At 45.2% G+C, this 19,732-nt stretch overlaps 1 protein-coding gene across 1 annotated transcript in view; it reads right to left on the reverse strand.

Moving 5' to 3' along the window:
* The window catches only part of BEND3 (BEN domain containing 3), a 37,680-nt gene that overhangs the window by 7,272 nt on the left and 10,676 nt on the right, over positions 1–19,732 (reverse strand). Inside the window, exons 2-3 of the mRNA XM_039237381.1 lie at positions 13,668–13,715; positions 12,956–13,158 (exon numbers count right to left, since the gene is read on the reverse strand). Coding sequence (XP_039093312.1) covers positions 12,956–13,158; positions 13,668–13,704 — 240 coding nt within the window. The 5' untranslated portion in view covers positions 13,705–13,715. The remainder of the gene's footprint in view (positions 1–12,955; positions 13,159–13,667; positions 13,716–19,732) is intronic.

Here is a 19,732-nt window from a genome sequence, read left to right on the forward strand (position 1 = left end):
TAACTTAAAGGAGATTTGTGGACGTAAATGTAAAACCGAATTTAAAATTCTAACACTTCTAGAAGAACACATAAGAGAAATCCTTTATGGCCTTGGTTTAGGCAAATATTTCTCAGACATGACAGCATAAGCACAATCCGTAAGAGAAAAAAATGGACAAATTGGACTTCATCAAAATTAAAAAAACTTTTGCTCCTCAAAAGACAGTATTAAAAGAAAGAAAAACGGCTCACATTGGAAGAAAATACTGGCAAATCATTTATCTAATAAAGGAGTTTAATTCAGAATACATAAAGAACTCTCAGACTCCATAACGACATACAACTCAGTTAATGATTACAATAGCCACTTCAGAGAACACATATAAATAGCAAATAAGCATCTAAAAAGATGCTTAGTAGTAGCAGGCAAATTAAAACCCACTCAGAGATACCTCCTCACTCGTACCGGAATGGGTACAAACAAAAAGACAATATCAAGTGCTGAAAAATGACTGAAGCCCTCACAAACTCCTGAGGAGGTATGAAATGGCGTAACCACTTTGGAAAACTGGTAGTTTCCTAAAAAGATAAATATGCATGGCCCATGTGATTCTGTTGTTTCATTCTTAAATATTTATTTACCGAGGAAAATGAAAGCACTTGATCACACAGAGACTTGTACACAAATGTTCATGGCAGCCCTATTTGTAAATAGCCCAAAGCTGGAAACAACCCCAAATTTTATCAACAAGTATACAGATACACAAACTGTGCTATGTTCATATAATGGAATTCTACTCAGCAACAGAACTCGTACACATAGTAGTGCTCATGATGAGTCTCAAAATAATTATGCTAAAAGAAGCAAGGCAGGGGCGCCTGGGTAGCTCAGTCAGTTAACCATCCAATTTTTTATTTTGGCTCAGGTCACGATCTCATGGTTTTGTGAGCTCAAGCCCCACATAGGGCTTTGCACTGACAGTGCCAAGCCTGCTTGGGAATCTCTCTCTCCTCTCTCCCTGCCCCACTCATTTGCACAAGTATGTGTGTGCGCGCGCACACACACACACACACACACTCTCTCTCTCTCTCTCAAAATAAATATATTTTTTAAAAATGGTTAAAAAAAAAAAAAAAAGAAGCCAAACAAGAGAGGCCATGATGTATGCTTCCATTCATATAAAATTCTAGAAAACACAAACATATCTATCAATGGTGACAGAAAGCAGATTAGCGCTTACCTGGCGGTGGAGGAAGGATGCAAAGGAGCACAGGGAAACTTTATGGTAGTGGATGATTCATGTTCATTATCTTGATCATGGTGACAGCCTCACTGGCATACATATATGTCAGAAGTTACCAAATGGTAGGCTTTGAATATTGTGCTATTCGTTGTATTTCAGTCCCAAATTAATCCGCTTTTGACAAATGTTACACGTGACCCCTAAATTTACTGGAATACATTTTTTGAAGGTTTAATGAAGCAGAAGAGCTTACCGGTGAACACTGGTGGTGTCACAGGAACACACAGTGTCACAGGGTTGAAGCACAAAGTGTTTGCTTTTACTGACTGATGTGTGTCCCTAGCAACTGCAGGATTGATAAGAACAAAGTGCATCCTCTGGATGCTTCCACACCCAGGGGAAAATATGGTTGGTGTGGGGTGGCCTAGGCCAGAGCTTCAGAAATTCTAACACACATAGGAATCACCCGGGACCTTGTTACAAAGCAGTTTCTGGTCCCCAAACCTGCATTTCTTTTGATTTTTTAAAAGTTTTTTTTTAATGTTTTATTTCTTTTTGAGAGAGAGAGAGAGAGAGACAGCATGAGCAGGGGAGGGTCAGAGAGAGAGACACACACAGAATCTGAAGACAGGCTCCAGCCTCTGAGCTAGCTGTCAGCACAGAGCCTGACACGGGGCTCAAACCCACAAACCATGAGATCATGACCTGAGCCGAAGTTGGATGCTTTATCGACTGAACCACCAGGTACCCCTCTTGATTTTGTTTTAAGTTTATTTATTTTTTTTAGTAATCTATACATCCAATGTGGGGCTCGAACTCATGACCCTGATATCAAGAGTTGCATGCTCTTCTGACTAAGCCAGCCAGGCTCCCATGGGCCTCCCTTTCTAAAAAGCTCCCAAGTAATTGGTCCTCTCTGAGTAGCCAATGCCTGGAAGATTGTGTCTGCTCTCAGTCTGTCTCACCCAAGCAGATTCAATGTCATTTGCAGGCCTTCAAATAACTAATGCCAGCACAAAACAGCACATGACGTGTTTTTCTCTTGTAGCCTGAAAAGGGTAGGGAAAAGAGACCATCTCAAGAGGCTAGATTTATGACGGCATGTGAGCAATACATAGGTTAGGGTGAAAAGAGAGCATGAGGCCACATAAACATAAAACTTTGATCTTTCTGAGCCACCCCCATGTTATATTTCATTTAAATGTATGGACCCTCCTCTTTTAGATAATGGAATAATCTGACTCAAATTACAGTAAGATTCATTTCCCTCCTGCCTCTGTTGATAGCAATGATGCAAAAGAAAAGCTACTCTACTCCTTAAGAACCTGAAGATAGAGAAATTCTTTTTTTTTTTGAAGTTTATTTATTTAGAGTAAGAGAGACAGAGAGAGGAGTGACAGAATCATTATTGCCAGCACAGAGCCTGACTCGGAGGCTCCATCTCACGAACCATGATATACTCACCTGAGCTGAAATCAAGAGTCGAACTCTTAACCGACTGAGCCACCAAGGTGCCCCTGAAGACAGAGGAATTCTCACAAGGGTTGTAATCATCCCATGGAGCTGGCCAATGCTTTCTTCAGAGTTTGTCTGGATAGAGTGATGAAGGCTCAGAGACACCTGGCCCTCCTCCTCCAACCCAGGCTCCTCAAGAACAGAGGACCAGGGGCTGCTGGGGTGGGAGAAGCCTACCATGAACGAGCTGCCACCTGACCCTCTCCATGCTGGGGTCTCCTCACCAAACTGCCCCATCCTCATCACACTCTATGTTATAGGATGGGACCATGTCATTCCTGAGTCTACCCTCACCCGGTGCCTTCCAAAACGCCTGGGACACAGAATTGCTCGGTGAATGTTTGTCAGCTACGAGCACGGACGGTTAAAGCAGGGCAAGGTGTTCTACGATCCTCAAATATAGGCTTTAGGAAAAGGAGCTGTTCGGATAGGCCGCTAGCTTTATGAATAACACGTCTGTAGAGAGGTAAAAAAGCGTGGATAAGATCTCAGCTCAGGCTGTCCTCTGTGACCTTGGCCAAATCAAATGATTTTTCATGCCTCAGCTTCTAGTACCTCGGGGATAAATAATGGTGTGTCTCACAGGGTAGTTATGAAGACTTAATGAGATAATGTACAGAAAGCACTGAGCCCTGTCTGAAGCATAGTAAGTGCTTAATAAATATTCACTGTTAGAATATAATTATTATTAAGCAATGATATTCCCAAACCAGAGCAGAGGGACAAGTGGGCCTTTTATCAAACTAGGTGTAATGATTACTCTCAAGCAGAAAACAAAAGGAGGACTTTCCTACAATGCATCAGGGTAAGGCACTCATGGAAGGCACTTCTTAGAGGTCTGTTTGCCCTAAAAGCTGGGGGCAGGGAAGGAGCAGAAGACATCAGAGCTGAAGGTGGGGTTTGAAGCTCTTCACAGCTCTTTTGTTCTGCTATCAGACAGAGAGCAAAGGATTCTGAAGGGAGGGAGCCAGGGAGGGAGCCACATGCACACATCATAAACTTGGAGAAAGGCAGGGATAGAGAGGAAAGTCTTCTCTCCAACATAGTATGTTTGGAACTATGGGTCGTGACCCATCAGTTAAACGATTAAGTTCTTCTGGTGGGTCATGACCAGCATAGGAAGGGCGAAATACTGAGAAAAGGCAGAAGAAGGAAAAAAGGAAGGGAGGAGGGGAAAAAAAGAAAATAGAATTGAAAATATCAGAGTGCATTGCAGAGTTAAGTAAATTTGGGAATGTTTTGTTTTGTTTCTGTGTCTGTGCATTTACATACAAATCCATATATGTGAGCTATATTTCTCTTTAAGGTGAATTTATCTATATCTGTGGGTCACTGCTTAAAAAGCACTGCCCTAATACATTCAAAGTGCCTTATTTGCTAATTCCTGTAAGCTGTAAATTAGATTTTAGCAACTTATTCACCATTAAATCCAATTACACCAAAATAATTTTGGATGTCCTATGGATCGTGAAATTACCATGAGGTTTAACCAATATAGAGAAATTTGAATTTCTAATGGCAATCATTAAAAAAATCATAAATACATTGGAGTGATTTTAGAAAAAGGGTCTTTGTTGCTTTACAAGTGATCCCACTAATACATTTAAAATAGGATTTGGGGGGCACCCAGGTGGCTCTGTCAGTTGAGTATCCAACTCTTGATTTCAGCTCAGGTGCTTAAGATTCTCTCTCTCCCTCTCTCGTTCTCCCTCTCCTTGCTCCTCTCCCTTGCTCACACATTCTTTAATAAAAATAAAATAAGATTCTGTGCAGAGATCGCCAGAAATTCACATGCCGTGCAGCAAAAGTACCCACATTCTAGAAACAGAGATCCACCGTAATTAACATCTAGTGTGAAGAATAAGTACGGGGAAATTTTCTGGGTGAAATGCCTGAATACCAGTAACAAATAGAAGTCGTTGGACTCCCCCACATTCCTACAGCAGGCAGACGGCCAAAGTGTATCAGAACTGGAAATCCCCTCTATAGCTCTCACTGTTCAGGATCATTAATAAAAATATTTCAGTTTCTACGAAGCACGTTAGAAACACTGCCGTCAGTAGAAACATTTTTGGCTAACTTGCCTAAATAAGAAATTAAGTTAGAGTCCCAGCAGAGGGCAACATTCCTCACTCCCAGGGACCTTAGATACACAATTCAACACAAAACACGACACAAGCACTAAAATGAGGGTTCTTAGATATCCCCACACTGGTGTCCTGTCAGCTCAGTGTCCCAATTAATTCCACAAACACTGCCAAGGCGACAACGGGCTGGCTGCATTTGCCGCTGATGATAAAATCTCTGCTCAGCTGTCTAGGAGTATCAAGAAATCTTTAAATCTGTGCTACTTGGCACTGGGTGTCTGGCTGACACATCCCCAATTCTCTGAGGCTCATCTTCCAGCCATATGGGAACTCTGTGCGCGGCGCGGCTCTGCAGTGCCAGCCTCTCCCGGGATGTAGTAGTGGGCACTGCCTTCTATGGCCAGTACCCTCAGACTCCAGAGGGAAGGCCCGACCCTCTTGCTGGAGAATATGAACAAAAAGAGGCTGATATTGGGCTCCAAGAGACCATAAATAGAGCATTTAGGGGAGATTCCACATGTCCTTGCCCAGCTACATCCCAGGGACTGGGTCACCATGGAGATCCTTCAAGCATTAAACTTCTTCATATGACTCTGAATCCAAAGGCAGTCACTGAATTCAGTTCGACAAATGATGAGCGGCCAAATGCTACCCAGAGCATCCGCAAACTGGAACACCAAGAAAGCAGCACACCTTCCAGAGAGTAGAGAATTAATGTGGCATCGACGGCACCTGGGTGGCTCAGTCAGTTGAGCATCCGACTTCAGCTCAGGTCATGATCTTGCAGTCCGTGAGTTCAAGCCCAGTGTTAGGCTCTGTGCTGACAGCTCGGCCCCTGGAGCCTGCTTTGGATTCTATATCTCCCTCTCTCTCCATCCCCACCCCCTGTTCACACTCTGTCTCTCCTTCTCTCTCTCTCAAAAAAAATTAAGATTGAAAAATTTTTTAAAAAATGTTGCATCGAGGGTAGACCATGTGAATTGGCTCCTAAGGGGCTGGGCATGAATAATCAAGGCAGGTGGAGCTTATCTTTTTCATTTTAAACAGAACTTTTCTCTTCATCATCACCATCATCATTAAATGACCAGATACCGTGAAGTCCTAAGGCCTGGAAGAGCTCTCTGCCACACAGAGCCAGTCAACAAACAGCACTGCATGCCTAACATCTAGCAGGCACTGTGCAGGGCTCTGGGGACACAGGAAACAAGCTAGACAGCCTCTGACCTCATGGCTCTCACCCTTTGGGTCATCCTTATACTCTTAAGGGATGAAGAAATTGCTGTGATGCCTGAAGAAATAAGAACCTGGGAGATAAAGGGATTACAGTGGAGAAGAGAAAGGCCAGGAGGGATGGCAAACTGGAGGGGCTGGTCATCTTCAAAGACTTCTCCCAACATCTTACAAATATCCCACAGCCCCTTAAGGCCAGCAGCCCGGTGTTTAACTGCACAGTCCCAAATCAAGCGGACTTGATGGCACTGACTTCTCGGAGCCGCTTTAAAATGGGAATGGCATGGTACCTATCTGCTACGTTGTTGCAGAAATGATTTTGAATCTCCAGCTGGTACCATAGTCGCTGCTGCAGGAGGTAAGCTGTTAAGTGTGCACTGAATGAAATGACATTTCCATTCTCCAATTGAAAAACACAGTGGCACTTTAGAATTAAAAACAAACAAAGAAACAGAAACCCGCAGCAGAACAAAGCTAACTCCTGCCTGTCATACAGCTCTTGAATATCACCCCCACTTCCGTGAACGAAAAGATGATTACCAATAAAAATGTTGGCTACTCACCTCCCACATCTGCTGTATTTGGCTATGAAGTCTTTTCCAGTGGAAGTGCCAAATAAGTCTTTATACAGCCTTTTGTTAGTTTTTTTGAGGAAGGTTTTATGTTTCTTCTAAGTATTGTACTAAATGTCACTTATGAACAAGTCATCAGCACTGACAGGAGTCTGAATGTGACGTACCTCTGGCCTCAGGGCTACCCCTCATATCCCACCCCCCACCCTTCGTTCTCCCTTCTTTGAGGTTGGGGGACAAGTTGGAAGATGATCTGGTCTATGATGGTCTATGTTCTGACTTGAATGCTGTTCAGAATCAAGGGCACTCAGCCTGTGGTGTCCTAAAGGGCATCAGATGGTCTCCCCTGGCAATTCTACGCCATTTTCGTTCTGATCAACGTGGAGGGAGGCAGAGGAATACTGACCACAAGAGATGGGAATTGGAGATGGGGGCTGGGAGGTAGGAAATATACAGTTCTGAAGGCTGACACGGGGCAAGTCCTGCGCTAGGCTTCCTCACACACCAGAAACCAGTGAGATGCGCAGTATTATGCCTCATCACCATGGAGGAACTGAGAGTGTGGGAGGTCATGTAACTGACCGAAGGCCACGGCGAACTCTCCCCATCTGACTCCCGAGTTAACTATTCACTATTCCTACGGGCTGGATCAGAGAAGGTGGGGTTTGCTTCCCAAGGCGAGGAGCGAGTGTTCCCAATCACTCCTGGTACTTCACACCAAGAACAAGCCTGTCCCACTGGCGTCTTGGCACTTTATGTTAACTTCTATGCCTGGGATGAATCACCTGTCTATAGCGCTATTACATTCTCTCATCACCGGTCTGTCATCTGGATTAAATAACAAAGGGTGTATTTGTCAAGTGGGCACTCAGTAACTATTGAACTTCCTTTTCACTTTTTTGGATTATCGCTTGTTTTGGCTTCCTGGCTCCTCTTGCCATACTCTGTGGTAAAAAAGCTGCATTTAGTCCCCCCAGCAGCCCTCCCACCTCATATGTAAGGAGGATCAGAAAAGGGGCACCTGGGTGGCTCGTCGGTTGAGCGTCTGACTTTGGCTCAGGTCATGATCTCACGGTTCGTAGGTTCGAGCCCCACATCAGGCTCTGTGCTGACAGCTCGGAGGCTGGAGCCTGCTTCAGAGTCTGTGTCTCCCTCTCTCTCTGCCCCTCCCCCACTTGTGCTCTGTCTCTCTCAAAAATAAATAAACATTAAAAAAAAAAAAAAAAAAAACAAGGATCAGAGAAAATTTAGGCGGAGAAGCATAAAGGATTATTCACTCTGAATTAGGACTAGTGCCATTTTGAAATAATCAACATACACTATAATTTCATAAAACTGTTCCAAAGCCAAAAGTTCTAGGGCTATTGATTTACTGACATATCAACTTACACAAACTTTTAAAAGGAAATACAGCCTTGAATTCACATGACATCTTTCCGTAAGGAGCTCAAGAATTTCAAAAGGTTTATACCTATATATATTCTTTTTACAGAAGAGGAAAGGGTGCGCAGATATCCACCTCATTTTACGTATAGTAAGGAGAATAAACAAAACTAGTAAAACACCCAAAACAACATCCAAGACTTAACAGGTCTTTTCCTATCTAAAATCTAACATGTCAGAACTGCCTGCTGTATCCACTCTATTGAAAAGTCAACATATATGTCCAATTAGAATATGTAAATTGAACAAGTCATATTAGAAATATTCAAATTCATTTTGGTTCCCTTCTCTCCAAACGCATCTGAATTCAGGGTGATGCCTGGAGCCCCAGCGGAAGCTTGCTGCCTTGCCAAATCGAGAGGCATCTGAAACCTTCACATCATTTGTGCGATGCTCGGGGAAGCCCCTCCACCATGAACTCGATGGAGTTCCGGCCCTGCACCAGACCTTTTCTGACTTGCTTCACATACTGAAAGATTCAACTAAAATACAGATCATAAGAACCTTCTCCCTCCCTCTCTGCCCCGGACAATTCGAAGATACTCCCTGCTTGTCTGTGATACTATTCCAACAAAGCTGAATGACAGGAGACAGACTGACTCCATTTGTGCACGGAGACAATGGGACGGCCTCGGACCACCCACAAGGCCACAGCACTGCCGACACATGGGCAGAATTCCTTGCTGGTGTGAGTGCCTGTTGTTCCTTACTGGGGTGAACTTTTCCAAAAACGGCCACAATGGTTCCCCATCCTTGTGTGAACACCTCTCTGCAATGTGAGTTTGCTGCGCCCACCATCTGAGGTAGAGTCGACGCGTACACCCTGGTGCCCTGGCTGGCTGGTGCCCCGGCTGGCGCATGTGACTTTCTGAGCAGTGGGACACTAGCATGCGTGGTGATGCAACCCAAGGTGTGAAAAGTGTGCGTGCTTCAGAGCTTGGCCTCTCTTGCTCCTAGGAACTCTTCCACGTCACATACACAAGCCTGGCCTTGCCTCCCCAGGGAGGAGACTCAGCAAAAGGGAAACTGCAGCTGGCACAGCCAGCCCAGCCGCAGCCTGGAAGGGGGTGGGGGGTGAGGCCATCCCGGACCACCTAGTGTCCCCCCCGCCCCGTCATATCAAGCCAAATCAGAACCAACCCCCAGCTGCCCCACAGAACTGTGAACAGTTACAGCGGTGGTGATTTTAAGCTGCTAAGATTTGGGGTGGTTTGTCACAAGGCAAGAGTGAACCAATACACTCAACTTTGTGTTTCATTTCTTGAACTCTGGCTTTACTCGCAAACTTGAAGGAGTCTACAGGAATGATCACAAGCAGAAATGCAGTGTGATGCACAGAAGGAAACGTTTTCAGCAGTTCCTCTCGGAATGGAACATAGTGCTTCTCAAACTTGTCGACACTCACAGGACAAACTCGAGGCATCTAACTTAACCCACAGAGTCGTGCACAGAGGACACGAGCTTTATGCATCTGGACGGTGCCTGCGGCACTACTTGTAAGAACAAGGAAGTAGAAAACACCTATCTAGTAATCATCAGGGGAAAGGATAATAAATTATGGTGTAAAATATAACAGAAGGAAGAACAGTTACATGTTTCTCTGACAAGCTATGCTACTAACCGTCTTACCACGTCCACTTGCCCAGCACAGATCTCAGCAGTTAGGAGTCTGAGATTTAATCCTCAATCACTACTTACTGATGGAAACTGCCATCCACATGAGAAACTTTCCCCAGAGTCACAAGGCATGCAGCAAGTGACTGATTTGGGCAGTCAGGGTCAAGGGAGGGGTATCTGTATTCATCCTTTATTAAAAATGCTCATAGAGGGGCGCCTGGGTGGCTCAGTCCGTTAAGCCTACAATTCTTGATCTTGGCTCAGGTCACAATCTCACAGTTCCTGAGTTCGAGCCCCGCATAGGGCTCTGCACCGACAGTGAGGAGCCTGCTTGGGTTCTCTCTCTCCCTCTTTCTCTGCTCCTCCCCTGCTTGTGCTCTCTCTCTCAAAATTAATAAACTTTTTTAAAAAAAGCTCATACACTAAGTCTCCATCAACTGACGAATGGATCAAGAAGATGTGGTTTATCTATACAATGGAATACTACATGGCAATGAGAAAGAATGAAATCTGGCCATGTGTAGCAACAGGGATGGAACTTGAGTGTGTTATGCTGAGTGAAATAAGTCAGGCAGAGAAGGTCAGATACTATATGTCTGCATGTAGAGGAGAATTAGGAGGAAGCTAACGGAGGACCATGGGGGAGTAGAAGGGGAAAAATAGTTGGGGAGAGGGAGGGAGGAAAACCATGAGAGACTCTTGAATACTGAGAACAAACTGAGGGCTGATGGGGGAGGGGGAGAGGAGAAGGGGGGTGATGGGCATGGAGGAGGGCACTTGTGGGGATGAGCACTGGGTGTTATATGGAAACCAACTTGACAAAAAACTATTAAAAAAAAAAAAAAGCTCATACAGATATAAAAAATCTCAACTTTTTCCCTGGCCATTACAGATTTTTAAAAATGTATTGTTGGAGGGGCGCCTGGGTGGCTCAGTCGGTTAAAGTGTCCAACTTCGGCTCAGGTCACGATCTCACGGTTCGTGGGTTCGAGCCCCGCGTCGGGCTCTGTGCTGACAGCCAGCTCAGAGCCTGGAGCCTGTTTCAGAGTCTGTGTCTCCCTCTCTCTCTGACCCTCCCCTGCTCATGCTGTCTCTCTCTCACAAATAAATAAAAAACATTTAAAAAAATTAAAAATTTATTGTTGGAATATTATTTGCGATAGTCAAAAAGGGGAAACAACCCAAGTGTCTATTACCTGCCAAATGGATAAACAAAATGTGGAAACATACACAAGGGAATATTACTTGACCATAAAAAGGAGTGAAGAATTCATCCATGCTACAGCATGGATGAACCTTGCAAATGTTATGCTAAGTAAAAGGAGCCACACAAAGAGCCACATGTTCTAGGATTCCATTTACACCAAAATGCCCAGAACAGACAAACCCCTGGAGACAGGATGTAGAACAGTGGCTCCCAGGTACTTGAGGAGGGGCATGGGAAGGGCCTGGTCACAGGGGTTCTTTGTGGCATGATGTAAACATCCTAAACATACTACAGTAAGAGTTGTACCACATTATGAATATACACAAAAATACCCACTGAATTGTACGCTTTAAATTGGTAAATTGCAAGATCACCTAGGTAGCTCAGTCAGTTAAGCATCTGACTTCAGCTCAGGTCATGATCTTGCAGTTCATGGGTTCAAGGCCCACATCAAGCTCTGTGCTGACAGCTCAGAGCCTGGAGCCTGCTTCAGATTCTGTGTGTGTCTCTCTCTCTCTGCCCCTCCCTAGCTCATGCTCTCTCTCTCTCTCTCTGTCTCTCAAAAAGTGAATAAACATTAAAAAAAAATATATATATATATATATGCATATATATAATTAAAAAATAAATATTGGTGAATTGCATAGTACATGAATTATAGTTCAGTAAAGCTGTTTGGGGCAGGGGAACCCCAAATAAATAAATAAATGTCTATTCAGTGATCCATGATGAGGAGTGAAGGATGGTACTCATTCTAATGTAAACATTTACATTTAAATCCTGGGGAAAATCTTACTCTCATTTTTTTTGCTAAGTATAGAAAAGGATAGTTTTTACTTATTAAATAAATCACTAAATCTCTACAATCCATGTATTTCCAATGTACTTGTATTTACCCTCACATCTAATAAAGAAAAATTAAAACAAACCAGTAACAACCCAAAGAGCCCCAGGCGGGTGCCCCACAGTGTTCTGGCTAACAATAATGAGCTCTGAAAACATGGGCTCTTTTGGACAGACATGCAGAACTTGAAATGCCTATTTGGGTCCGAGAGAGAGAGAGAGAGAGAGAGTGTGTCTGTGTGTGTCTAGGTTGGAGAGCTTGGGAAAATGTCTTTCTAAGGATTTAGGGTATACTGTCCCGATCTGCGGAGAGGCACAGAGGTGAGGTGTCCCAGGCCAGACCCCTGATCTCCCAAAGCTGCCTCTCTTCTCCTTAGTCTTAACTATTCTGTGTACATGTCTTGTCTCCCACCCAGACTGTAGGCTGCTAGAGGGGTCACCATGTCCAGTTTGATTTTCTCTCTTAGAATTCAGCCAAGTTCAATCTAACCAGCAGGTGATTTTTTAAAAAGCAAATTCAGGGGCACCTGGGTGGCTCAGTTGGTTAGGCATCCGATTTCCTCAGGTCATGATCTCACAGTTCATGGGTTTGAGCCCCACATCGGGCTCTGTGCTGACAGCTCAAAACCTGGAGCCTGCTTCAGATTCTGGGTCTCCCTCTCTCTCTGTCTCTCTCTCAAAAATAAGCAAACATTTAAAAATTTTTTCTTTAAATAGAAAAAATAAATAAAACAAATTCATAAAATTATGGGTTACTGGATAGCAGACATCTTACAAAAGAATTCTCTTTACAAAAAGATTCACTGAACACGTGTTCCTAACATAGAAGATGGGTTTGATTTAGAAACAGACCTCCCAACCCTCAACTTTTCAAGGAATCTGCGTGCAGTGTATATTTCGTAAAATGCGGTAGGCTTTAATTAACAGTCCTGGCTATCAAGTGCTTATTTTCCCTGTAGACCAAAGCAAAACAAAGAATTCAAACGCGGGTGCATTGTGAAGGCTCCCCTACCCCATATCGAATCCAGACATAGATAAGGATTCTAGTCAGAGAAGTCACCTTCTGGAAACCTAAGCCATTGAGGGGACAGCTGAGACGAAAGCCTTGTCACGCCCAAGCGCCAAGCAGTTGCCTGGACGCTCACAAGGAGAGAGACAGAGCATCTAATCAGAGGGTCAGAGCCCAAGCGAACAGCGGAAGGAGCTGGGCCCTCACCTCGGGAATCAGCCGCCGCCTCTTCACGCTGGGGACAGAGTCAGGCTGGCCATCGCAGCCCGGCGGCTTTCGCTTGCTGGAATCCTGGAGGGCCGTGAAGACGCTGTCCAGAGGGTGCTTCTCGGAAGACCTGGAACTCACTGAGCAGTCCAGGGCAGCATCTTCGGCCTCTGTCTCCACTTTCACTGTGTTATTTTTTAGAACTGTGGCAGAGAAGAAATAGGGCTCAGTGGGAAAGACCAGTGGGCCACTGGGGGATTAGCAGGGTGCCCTGAGCGGCAGGGTATTGCGGGGTGCCCGCTGACGCTACCACTCAGATAATAAAGTCCAGTCACGGTAGAACTGCGCTTTCCAACCTAGCAATTTTTATCTTACCACATTAGTGCTATACGATAAAATCACGACCCAAGAATATTTTGTTCAAAACTGATTTTAAAGGCCTTTGGGAGGTGGGGGGGGGGAAGAGTGGAGATGGAGAGGAAAAACAAATACTATCTTTTTAAATGATACTTTTAAAGAGGTAACTCTGGAAAGATACATTTGATATTTATAGCAAGTGTATGAGCAGGGGGGGATGGGAACCAGGCATGGGAGGAGACTTTCCACTGATTTTTCATTATGTATCTTTTTATATTTTTGAACCATTTGACAATATGACCTACTAAAAAATATTAAAATTAAAAAATTTTTAAAAAGAAGCTTTTTTTTTTACCTTCTTCTACATCTTCACTGAATTCAGCTGAGTTCATCTTCTATTCCACTAAATGAAAAGACAAAGACAAAGCCTTGATTTATTGCTTGATTTATTTCTTAATTTTCCGTCCCCATGAGACATTCCCTTACCCTCCCAACCCTGCTCCGGGTAATGGAAGGTTAAGCTGATACTGCTCCTCAACATCATGGAATGCACCCGCTTAGTGCTGTCCGCATTGCTCAAAAATGGCCAGGCCTTCTGAACACCCTATTCCCGGTGGTGGAGAAAGACCCATGCCGCCCATGGTGGCGGCCATCAGTCACACGGCCCCTGACGACTGGAAATGTGGCTGCTCCAAATGAAGATGTGCCATAAGGGTAAAGTACACACTGGATTTCAAAGACTTAGCAGAGGGGAAAAAAAAAAAAGTAAAATACCTAATAATTTTTATGTTGATTACATGCTGAAATGATGTTGGCTATTTTCAAATGAATTCCACCTTTTCTTTTAACGTAGCTACTAGAAAATTCAGTATCACAATGTGGCTTGCATTCTATTTTTGTTGGATGGTGTTAGTCTAGCCCTTCCTTCCAGAGCAACAAGAAGAGGCAGTGTGGGTTTTTAAGGTTTTTGAGCTCCACACAATCTGCTCCAAACCCTTCTTTTTACTGATGAGGGAATAAGGCAGGAGGGGGGAGGGGTGGTGGGGGCCACAGGAGAGTGAGGGGTACCGTATGGGCTGCCAGGTTGGGTGCAGCCCCTGACTCCCACTGCCTGGGCCAGAATGGAATGGACACCATGATTAAAAGTAATGAAAGTCTCATTAACTGTGAGAGTCCTCAAACTACATACATTATATGACAGCATCCACAAATAGTACAAGGTGTAAATGAGGTTACAAAAGAATACACGAAAGCCTGTACCATTGACACCGAGGAGTGTGGTTCCCACAACTGATTACACTGCCTACAAATATGGAGTTCCCGTTTTGGTTAAACATCAGAGGAGAGCAGGACTAAAGAGTATCTATTAAGAAATTTCTAGGGGCGCCTGGGTGGCTTAGTCGGTTAAGCGTCCGACTTTTGCTCAGGTCATGATCTCGTGGTTCGTGGGTTCGAGCCCCGCGTCGGGCCCTGTGCTGACTGCCAGCTCAGAGCCTGGAGCCTGTTTCAGTCTGTGACTCCTCTCTCTCTGACCCTTCCCTGCTCACGCTGTCTCTCTCTCATTCTCCTAGAAATAAATAAAACATTAAAAAAAAAAGAAATTTTTAGAAGGAAGAAGGATGCCATCTACAAAATCCAGTAAACTAGTCACCAAATAGCCAGAGAATGGTGTGTGGTTCTCTGTTTTAGATGGATGAAATGGGGAAGGGAAGAGGTGTGCAAGAGAGAGTCTAGGTGATCTGTGCATACAGTAACTACTTCAAAACCCACTAATAATAGCAATACATGTACAGTGCTTATGGTGTGATGTGCTATCCTCAGAGCGTCATGATAACTTTATGACTTTCTTTTATGAAAGAGGAGGGATTCTTTCCATTGCTATTTTATGAATTTTCAGAGAAATTAATAAGAAAATATAAGATTTATCTGAAATTGAAATTACACTGAAAATACTTCCTATTCACCAATCTACTATCTGAAAAACATAACACACAAGATGATACTGAGGGAAAATAAGAAGTCAAATTCAAGAGTCAGAGAGCTATTTCACCAGCGGTCAATTATAGCCAATGCAATTTCCATTGTATTACAAGAAAAAAGAACCCATGTCTGACCACATCACCCCACCGGCAAGGGATGGGGAGGAGCGAGGGGCAAGTAGGTGAACATCGGTATCTGCGGTGGGGAAGGTGGCCAATGCCAGGGGGAAGTTCAAGCCTCCCGACCCCCAGCCCAGGCAGGAGGCTTTCATAACGCGGTGCCCTTCAGGCCTCACGCGACCACCTTGGACACCCTGCTACACGGCCACAGAGCCCACGCCCTGAAATCCAGAGCTCAGGGAGAAGCAGCAGGACAGATGGGCAGAACTGAGTGAAGGTGGTTGGAGGCACAGTGTGCAAGACAAAGTCGTCTCTGGAGAGAAGAGGTGGGAATGGAGGAGGATTATTTGGGAAAGAAAAACCACAAAGACTGGCTAAGGAGAAAGCATTAAAGGACAAGCAAATGCTAAAAGAAACAGGCGTTGGAGAAGAAACCCAGCAGACTGCAGCTCAGCGCACAGCGAGGCCAGCAGGGTTATCTAATGTTCTATCTGCCCAGCTGTTTCCCCAGCGAGCAGCGCGGGGAAAGGGGGAGCCCAGGGGGAGGCCCTGTGGTGGCCTGGGGCGGACGGGCTGCAGTGCGGGGGGCCGGGGGCAAACGCTGCCAGGGACGGGGGGGGAGGCTTGGAGGCTTGGTGGGCAGGCAGGGTATTTTCCCAACTGCACCATGGGATACTACGTACAGCAGGCAACGCAGCACCTGAATTCTGAGCATCCCAGGTCAGAACACGGTGACACGAGAGCACACACCTGAGCTCTGTGGGTGGGCAGAAGGCCAGAGGGAGGAGGGCTGGGAAGCTCCCAGGGGCCGGCTTCCTGGGCACTCAGGATACCCGGAGGGCATATGCTCTGGAAAACATTTCTGTGTTCGTTTCTAGACCAGTGACAGGTGCTAGACTAGCACAGAAGTAACCCGGGCCACAGCACGGTGGACCCCTTCCCTCCCAGCCAGCAAGGCAGCCCCACTCCTTGGGAAACTGGGGCATCTCCCCTGCGGGGCCTGGAAAACCCACAACTGCAACTGATTTCGTGGCAGGGGCAGAGGCGAGGGTCCCCAGGAACACCTGCGGCCCACAAACTGTGGTCCAGATGGACCGGCCACTTCCTCCTCACCTGGAACTATTTTAATCCCAATTTTACCAATGAAGAAACTGATACAGGGCACACCTGGGTGGCTCAGTCCATTAAGCACCGATTTCAGCTCAGGTCATGATCTCACGGTTCGTGAGTCCGAGCCCCACATCGGGCTCTGTGCTGAGAGCTCAGAGCCTGGAGCCTATTTCAGATTCTGTGTCTCCCTCTCTCTCTGCCCCTCCCTTGCTTGTGCTCTGTCTGTCTGTCTCTCTCTCTCTAAAAATAAACATTAAAAAGATTAAAAAGGAAAAAGAAACTGAAGGCATCTACCTTAAATATAAACAATTCTACAGTTCTTATTTGTCAACTGTACCCTAATGAAAATAGAAAAAAATTATTTTTATAATACTTTATGGAAACAAAATATCTGAATATTGAAAGGGGGGAAAAGGGAACAGAGGGCAGGTAACTTGTCCAATGTCACACAGCCGCTAAGTAGCAGAAGTAGGATTCAAACCTAGTCTATGTGTATCTCTGGTCAGCCACCCGGTGAGGAAATCACAGATTCCTTCTTCTATTAATGTTCTTCTGAATAACTCAGGGGGCAGTTTCCAGCCTTGGATCCTTCTGTCCAACAGCCCCTGGAGCACCCAAATCTCCTTGTGTCAGCATGGAGCTACTTGGAAAACCAGTCTACCCCACGCCTATAAATAGACTCTACTCCACAACACAGAAGAGATTCTATAAGAGGGATGCGTGGGTCACTTCCTGGCATCCCCAAGCTGACATGGTGACCACACATCAATGGTCATGGCTGGGTAGAAAGGGGAGGGGCATCACATACCTGCCTCCATAGGTTGCTATCTCCATTTCCTGGTCATCTGCCCAGATGACGGTCACAAGGTTGCTCATCCTGGGTGGACACGAGCGGCCGGATGCCGAGCATGCCACAGAAATTCCGTTCCTTACATAACTCTAGGTCATGTAGGAGTTACCAACCACCACAGCTCCTGCCCACCTGGGCTCGCGAGGATCACCATCTCCTCTGCCTGCCGGACCTTCTCATTTTAACGTCCTCTCCTTCTCAAAATCCTCCTCTTCCTCTCATCCGACTTGCAAAGTGCGAGACATTCTGACTATGCATCCACAGGTCCCTGAGAATCAGATTTCGCCCCAAGAGGTGGCTGTCCCATGTCCCTCAGAACCGCCTGGCCAAGCCCAAAGGAATGTTTAAACAAATGAAGGGGACAAGTGTCAACGAGACCCAAGTAGTCTGCTGCCGCCTCTAGCTAAAATACCACAGGTTCTAACACACCAACGACCTATTAGAGGAGAGCTCTCGAACAGGACCAATTTCCAGTGATAAAATGCTTTTTTTTGGTAACCAAATAGCCTAGGAAGCCTCAGGCTAAGTGACCGTCATTGGTACAGAAAGATTGAAATGTTGCAGAGCTCATAAGAGTGTATGTAATTTTATTAAACTGCCTAATAGTCTCTATCCTTCTTCTGCTGGGATCAAGATGGACAATGTTCAATTTTCCATGCAGGGCACATGGGTGGGGGAAGATTACAATGTCATCAGAAAAGCCTTCCGTTTACAAAACGCACAAAAGGGAAGGTAATCCCAAACGTTCAGGAATAACAAGATGCTTCAGCCACTCAAATATCAAATTACAAAGGCTAAGTTGCTTAAATTGGCTACATAAACGCAATAACTGGCAGGCTACCTCACCTCATGCTGAAACGCGGCTGTATCTGATGCCCGAGTATCAGCAAGCGGGAAGGAAGTCTGTGAAGACAGACCAGGGGGAGGCAGAGAAGCGAGAGCCATTCACTGGTGCTTAGAAAGAATCAATTCTAAGAGATGCCACAAAGAAATGGAAACGCTGAAAAGATTTAGAAATTATAGGTCGATGTCTATTTTTGGAGTTCGTTTTAAGAATGGAAGATGCTTAGTCTTTTTTTCACTAGGTAATACATGCAAATGAAACAAAGTTCAGAAAGTATAAAAGCGTATTTGGTTTAAAAGTCCACTGTCCTCCTGGGGCGCCTGGGTGGCTTAGTCGGTTAAGTGTCCGACTTTCGCTTAGGTCATGATCTCGCGGTTCGTGGGTTCGAGCCCCGCGTCGGGCTCTCTGCTGACTGACAGCTCAGAGCCTGAAGCCTGTTTCAGTCTGTGACTCCCTCTCTCTCTGACCCTCCCCTGCTCACGCTGTCTGTCTTTCCTAGAAATAAATAAAACATTAAAAAAAAAAAAAGTCCACTGTCCGCAAGTCTCCGGGTTACTCTCTCAGAAGCAAGAATGTCAGTTCTCTTGTGCATCGTTCCAGAGATGTTCTGTGTCGGTGATCCGTGTACAGAGGTGTGCAACCTCCCACTTATTCTGGCTCAGAGTCTGTGTGTGTCTTTCCCCAACTCTACTTTAGAGGAGGCAAGTTGGTAGCTTGAAATTGACCACAATGGGCATATTTACACCACAGAAATGGACATTTTTAAAAAGAGGTTTTTTTTTTCTTCTTGGAGAGCCTATGTACCAGTATTGAATATTCAAAGCCCTTTCAAGGGGTCCATGAGATGAAAACTATTTTCATAACACTGAGACATTACTGCTCCTTTTGTCTTACAGGTGTGCTGGAGAGTTTTCAAGAGGCTACATGATATGTCATTTTGCAAAAGACTGAATACAGAGACAGATAGGAAAATTCAGTGGCCTTCTATTAAGTCAGACATTAAAGAGAGCTGCAAGAATGTAAACACAAGGGCAGCCTGGCTGGCTCAGTTGGTAGAACCTGTGACTCTGGTCTCAGGGTTGGGAGTTCATAGCCCAACATAGGGATTACTTAAAAATAAAACCTTTTTAAAAATGGGGGTAGGGAGGGCGCCTGGGTGGCTTAGTCGGTTAAGCGTCCGACTTTCGCTTAGGTCATGATCTCACGGTTCGTGGGTTCGAGCCCCGCGTCGGGCTCTGTGCTGACTGCCAGCTCAGAGCCTGGAGCCTGCTTCAGATTCTGTGTCTCCCTCTCTCTCTGACCCTCCCCTGCTCACGCGGTCTCTCTCTCTCTCTCTCCTAAAAATAAATAAAACATTAAAAAAAAAATGGGGGTGGGGGAAGACACCTGGGTAGGTCAGTCGGTTAAGCATCGACACCTGATTTCAGCTCAGTTCATGATCTCCTGGTTGTGACATCAATCTCCCAGTTGGGCTCTGAGCTGAGCATGGAGTCTGGATGGGATTTTTTTTTTTTTTT

This window comes from Hyaena hyaena, unplaced genomic scaffold (genome assembly GCF_003009895.1).
Source record: "Hyaena hyaena isolate Hyena2069 unplaced genomic scaffold, ASM300989v1 scaffold_123, whole genome shotgun sequence".
Lineage (NCBI taxonomy): Eukaryota > Metazoa > Chordata > Mammalia > Carnivora > Hyaenidae > Hyaena > Hyaena hyaena.